The sequence below is a fragment of the Salvelinus alpinus genome, chromosome 12, assembly GCF_045679555.1.
Source record: "Salvelinus alpinus chromosome 12, SLU_Salpinus.1, whole genome shotgun sequence".
In the NCBI taxonomy this organism is placed as follows: Eukaryota; Metazoa; Chordata; class Actinopteri; order Salmoniformes; family Salmonidae; genus Salvelinus; species Salvelinus alpinus.
Window position 1 is genome coordinate 61,060,823 of NC_092097.1, and position 6,000 is coordinate 61,066,822.

Consider the following 6,000-nt stretch of genomic DNA (forward strand, 5'->3'; position numbering starts at 1 on the left):
ATTTGGTTTTCAACAGAGATTTTGTATACACCTTGCTGTCTGTCTCTGATATTGGCAACATTGTAGTAACATCTAGACTTACTCTTTACCCAGTCTCAACACCAGCAAACTTTTTGTTTGAATACTGAAATCTGTAGATTAGATAATTTGACGCTGACCAGTTTTCCTGACCCATGTGACTTGAACGGCAATAGTTATAGGTTGTCAGCAAAAACTCAGGGCCGTGTGTGTGGTGTCTAGAGGATATCTGTTATTGTCAGTTGTCTGTACTGTAGGTTGTGTCTGTCTTCTGTCTCAGGTGATTGCACCAGAGGAGATCATTGACCCCAGTGTGGATGAACAGTCCGTGATGACTTACCTGTCCCAATTCCCAAAAGCCAAACTGAAGCCTGGCGCACCCCTCAAACCCAAACTCAACCCCAAGAAGGCCCGTGCATATGGACCAGGTAAAGTCACACACTTTTATCCAAAGTGACTTTCAGTGCAGTGAGTGCATTAATTTTTAGTATGTCTGATACCTGAGGAAATGTTACCCACAACCCTGGCATTGCAAAGAATAATTTCTCCAAAACTGCACAACATTACTAGGTCCAAGGTTTATAATAATGACACACCTTAAGTAATACTGAGTGCCTGCCAAACACACACCATGTAGCGGTCTACACCGAGTCGACAAAACATTAAGAACACCTCCCTAGTATTGCATTGCACCCCCCTTTTGACCTCAACAGCCTCATTCATCGTTTAGCAGTCTTATGGGTAGAAGCTGTTCAGGGTTCTGTTGGTTTCCAGATTTGGTGCGCTGGTATGGCTTGCCACGCGGTAGCGGATACAGTTTATGTCTCGGGTGGCTGGAGTCATCGTCTTTTTGTGCCTTCCTCTGACACCGCCTGTTATAGAGGTCCTGGATGGCAGGGAGCTCGGCGCCCGTGATGTAAGGGCAGTGCAATTGCCGTACCAAGAGGTGACGCAGCCAGTCAAGAAGGTGCAGCTCTAGAACTTTCTAAATCTTTTCAGCCTCCTGAAGGGGAAGCGTCGTTGTAGTAAAATCTTCACAACTGTTTGGGTGTGTGGACCATGTTAATTCCTTACCGATATGGACGCTGAGGAACTTGAAGCTCTCGACCCGCTCCACTACAGCCCCATTGACGTGAATGGGGGGTGTGCTCGGCCCTCCGTTTCCTGTACTCCACGATCAGCTCCTCTGTTGTCCTGGCACCACAATGCCAGGTCTCTGACCTCACCCCTATAGGCTGCCCACTGTCGTCGGTGATCAGTCCTACCCGTCGGCAGCAAACTTGATGATGGTGTCTGAGTCAGCGTGGCAGATGTGGTGTTGCCTACCCGCACCACCTGGGGGGGTGGCCTGCCAGGAAGTCCAGGATAGAGTTTGTTAGCAGGAGGGTTGAGTATTGGTTAAGGGAGTGAGGGGAGAGGATTGTATAGCCGTGTGTTAAGATCTAGCTTTACTTATTTATTCTTCTCCTAGTTGCAGGTGACATGCTGGTAAATGAGGTAAAATCACCAGCCACAAGAAACTCTCTGAATGTGCGATTTCTTGTTTGCTTATGGGTCTATACCGCTTGTTGAGTGTTCTTAGTGCCAGCTAAGCATGAGGTATTCTAACTCAGGCAAGTAAAAACTTGAGACTTCCTTAACATTAGATCACCAGCTGTTGACAGACACACCCCTCCCTTTGTCTTACCTGAGTCCGCCATCCGGTTTGGACGATGCGCAAAAAAAAACAGCGCTGTATTAACATGTTCTCGTTTAGCAAAGACTCTGACAAACAGGACATGAGTTCTTCAGGACCCAGTGATCGGATAGTCTAGAACGGAGTTCGCCCAGTCTGTTCTCCGGTGATTGCACTTTCGCCAGTAGGACAGAGGGCAATGGTGATCTATTTGTTCGCCACATAATCAGGATGCTGGCTTGCCTGTTTCTTTCCCCCCCCCCTTGCCATTTCCTTATTCGAGTCCCGGGGATTAGGGTCTGGTCCGCCCGCTGCCGACTCGTTGAATTAGACATTATGTACAAAATCAGATCAGCTTAAAATACTAATGAGACTGATTCCAAATGTGTTATTTCATAGTTTCCATGGCTTCACTATTATTCTACAATGTAGAAAATAGTTTTTTTTAAATAACTCGAATGAGTAGGTGTCAACTTTGGACTGGTGCTGTATATAAAATAAATGGGGGGGGGGGGGGGTTTGGAAATGATGCGGACAATTACATTGTCTTCTATCAATGTATCTGCTATAGTAAAGCTGATCTCCCCTCTTAAGGAAACACAATAAAGAGGTCCCTCTGTAAATTCCGTTGCTTAATGGCAGGTTCATTCGTTACTTGACAGGATGGTCTGCATTCCCCATCTGATCAATAATGCACAGGCCAGCTATAGGTTCAGCAGCACTTTCCCTCCTGCCGTCATCAGACAGGAGAATGAAAGTACGGCGGTCTATTTTCCATCCATATGCTACAGTGTCAGACCCCTCTAGTCTCTGTAATCCTTGGACCCTGAAGACGACATGCTTTGGCTTCCAGCTACCTCCGTTGTAATACAAGTCCTGGATTTCACGTTGCTTTTAATCTCATCACCGCCGTCTTTGAAAGAACACAAATCAAATGTATTTATAAAGCCCTTCTTACATCAGCTGATATCTCAAAAGTGTTGTACAGAAACCCAGCCTAAAACCCCAAACAGCAAGCAATGCAGGTGTAGAAGCACGGTGGCTAGGAAAAACTCCCTAGAAAGGCCAAAACCTAGGAAGAAACCTAGAGAGGAACCAGGCTATGAGGAGTGGCCAGTCCTCTTCTGGCTGTGCCGGGTGGAGAGGAACCGGACTATGAGGAGTGGACAGTCCTCTTCTGGCTGACACACTGCTCTCGGACACTGTATTTGCACTCCGTTCCAAATCAATGTCATTGAATCTCAGCTGATCTGATTCTGAATCAGTTACTGAAGGATGAAGACCTGCAGTACTACAGACCTCCAGAGACTGTTATTGAGTACAGTCTCCTGTATCTTCTACAGTAGAGTATCTGGTGTGTTTAGTCTGTTCTCTCTCTCCCAGGTCTGGAGCCAGTAGGTAACAGGGTGTTGCGCCCTGCTATCTTCACGGTGGATGCGTTCAGCGCAGGTCAGGGACAGGTCACGGTTTACGTGGAGGACCCAGAAGGAACCAGAGAAGAGGTGAAGGCAGTTCCTAACGAAGGGAAGAAAACCTTCAGTGTCACCTACATACCCCAGGTTATGGGTCATCACAAGGTACAGTACAGCCAAGTCCCTTTTGTAAACATTCATGTAGCTTTACTACAAACTGATCATGTACCATTCCCCCACAATGCAGTCTGTCGCGGTGACTATTACCGCCACAGCAGCGGTCACGAGTTATGAAGGCAGTCAAATTCCACATTTTAGTCACGTTAATTAGGCTTCTCCAAGCTCTGCTGCACATGGTCATTAGTAGTCTACCAAACTTGTTAACTGCCTGGTACTCAGCACTCGATTGTCCCTCTAATCACTCTGACATCAATGTAAATGTAATGGAACATCTAATCAAATACTTCATGAGAGCCCATGAGCTCATCTTGCGCAACATTTATATAGGCTATGCAATTGCATGAGAAAAGTGATGGCCTCTATAGAAAGCTGATGGGAGCCTCTTTTTTAGTAGACTTGGCCTACTATTTATTTCTCAACTTTCCTAATATTAAACACATTGCTTATCTTTACAACAGGAGTATAGCCTACCTGTCTGGCATGAAAATTGTCCTCCATCTGCTGTTTAAGTGCATAGATATGTGTTTTCCCGCTTCCCCGTTTCAAAACAGGCGCATGATAATGATCCATTTTAACTCATGTTATTTAGTAAAGACCAGATTATTGAATCAAGAATAGTCTGATGGGTGACGATATTATCCTATCGCTTGTGAATTATTATTGTAATCATAATCGCACACCTCATGTATCCTTACCCCATAGGCCTATATGTTTTGATAAGGTTTGTATCACAACTGAAGTGACCAAATAACTTAAAATTAAGGACATCAATCCATTTTACAAGCGGTTTAGAGCCAAACTGGGATACATAAGCAGAGTGAGTTTCAAGTTTGGGCAAGGTCATTTTCACCATAAATGCACTTTTTTATTATAAAAGCTTTACACGCATAAGCATATTTGAGGTTGCTTTTGATGTTGTTTTCCCGCGTATAGCCTACCATGTGCGTGTTGCTGCGCTTAAACTGTTAAGCTATTTCGTCACATTATCAGCATGTTAAGCTGAACGTTCTGATCTATTGCATCAGCCACATTTTGTGTGATTTCTTTTTTTAATGCTAGTATTAATTTATCGCATCCCGCTACTGTCAGACTATGTTTTGGAATATTTATTTATCGCACAGAATAGTATAGAATAGACCTTTGGGGGAATAGTAGATTGACAGGCTACTGCTTTTGCTTTTCGTTATGCCTACTCATCTTGTTGGCTGACAAATTAAATGTGGAGAAGGAAATTATGATTATTATTTTCAGCCCAAGGGCACAATGGCCACTGGCTGCAAAATGCTTAGATTTTTCATAAAATATTTTGCTTTCATTACAGACATGCGAAGGGGATGCAGTTGGTTAATTCCAGGCATTATCAACTGCTTGTCAAATTGTGAATGAGAGACTGAAGTGTGTCCAGCCTGCGCAAAAAACAAAGCAGAGATCATGCCTTTTCAAGCAACTTTATGCAGCCTTACAATGTATTAAAAATTTAAACATATAGCCCAACGTTTGTAGAAAAACTAAAGTTACATTAACTCTAAATTAAGCATATAGGAGGACCTGTTTAACCTCAACACAGAACAGCCACATGTGCGCACTCCCTCAAATCGTTTGGAGAAAATATTAATATTTTATTCAGCTTTGTTCAATTGTATTCTTCATACTATAAAATGATGCCACAGAATTCTAAGCAAATCTAGTCTGCTAAATGAACTAGTGTCGCCCACAGACATTTGGCATAGCCAGATCAGGACCTAACATAAGGACAACGCAGAGTATTCTGTTCTTCTGAAATGGACCACATTTTCTTCATATCATGTTTCTTTAGACCTGTCTAAAATAAATCATGGATTTATTATACTTTTTAATATGTAGATGTTCCAAAGGTCTGAATCAGTGGCTTGTCGGCCGTGTGGAAGCCTGAAGATGTTATTTGTGATTTGACTGCCACAGTCCTACCAACAACAGCATTTTCACTTCATATTGACAAGCTCTTGATTCAGTTCTAGAGTCAAGTTCTTCACTTGCCCGGGAGCTTGTCTGATAATGTGTCTAAACTGTTTGACGGCATTCGATACCACTTCCATGATTTCTGACATGGCCGGTGTCTGGTCTTGTCTAGGTGACGGTGCTCTTTGCAGGCCAGCAGATCCCCAAGTCTCCGTTTGAGGTGAGCGTGGACAAGGCTCAGGGAGACCCCACCAAGGTTACAGCTAAAGGGCCTGGACTGGAAGCTATTGGAAACATAGCCAACAAACCTACTTACTTCGACGTCTACACTGCAGGTTGGTGCTCCTTCTGTTAGCAGGATAATAACTGACCACATACGCTGGGCTGTTAAACTTCTTGTTGTGTTTATTAGCATTTTGAAGTTGGCGCTTTGTAGACTGGTCCCAGATCTGTATATTTATGAAAGTGAAAGTGAATCTAAGTGCTTTGGCTAAAATATTGCTGTGTTCCCCTCACAACTAGGGGCAGGAGTGGGAGATGTGTCGGCTGTCATCAAGGATCCTCAGGGCAGACCGTTGGAGGCCGTGATGGAGGATAAGGGAGACAGTGTGTTCAGGTGTACCTACAAGCCCACCCAGCAAGGTCCTCACACAATCACCGTCACCTTCGGAGGCATCGCCATTCCCAAGAGTCCTTCTACTGTCAACATTGGACCAGGTGAACCCTAACCTAAGCCTGGATCAATTATATTGGTTGTAGCTAAACCTTCTGAATACA

The 6,000-nt window shown here is 44.1% G+C and overlaps 1 protein-coding gene across 2 annotated transcripts in view; it reads left to right on the plus strand.

Annotated features, from left to right (window-relative positions):
- Window positions 1–6,000, plus strand: part of flnbl (filamin B, like) — a 95,324-nt gene that overhangs the window by 32,907 nt on the left and 56,417 nt on the right. For both annotated transcript variants that reach the window (XM_071336990.1, XM_071336991.1), the window contains exons 4-7: window positions 299–446; window positions 3,077–3,270; window positions 5,396–5,558; window positions 5,746–5,940. In XM_071336990.1, the coding sequence (XP_071193091.1) occupies window positions 299–446; window positions 3,077–3,270; window positions 5,396–5,558; window positions 5,746–5,940 (700 nt within the window). The remainder of the gene's footprint in view (window positions 1–298; window positions 447–3,076; window positions 3,271–5,395; window positions 5,559–5,745; window positions 5,941–6,000) is intronic.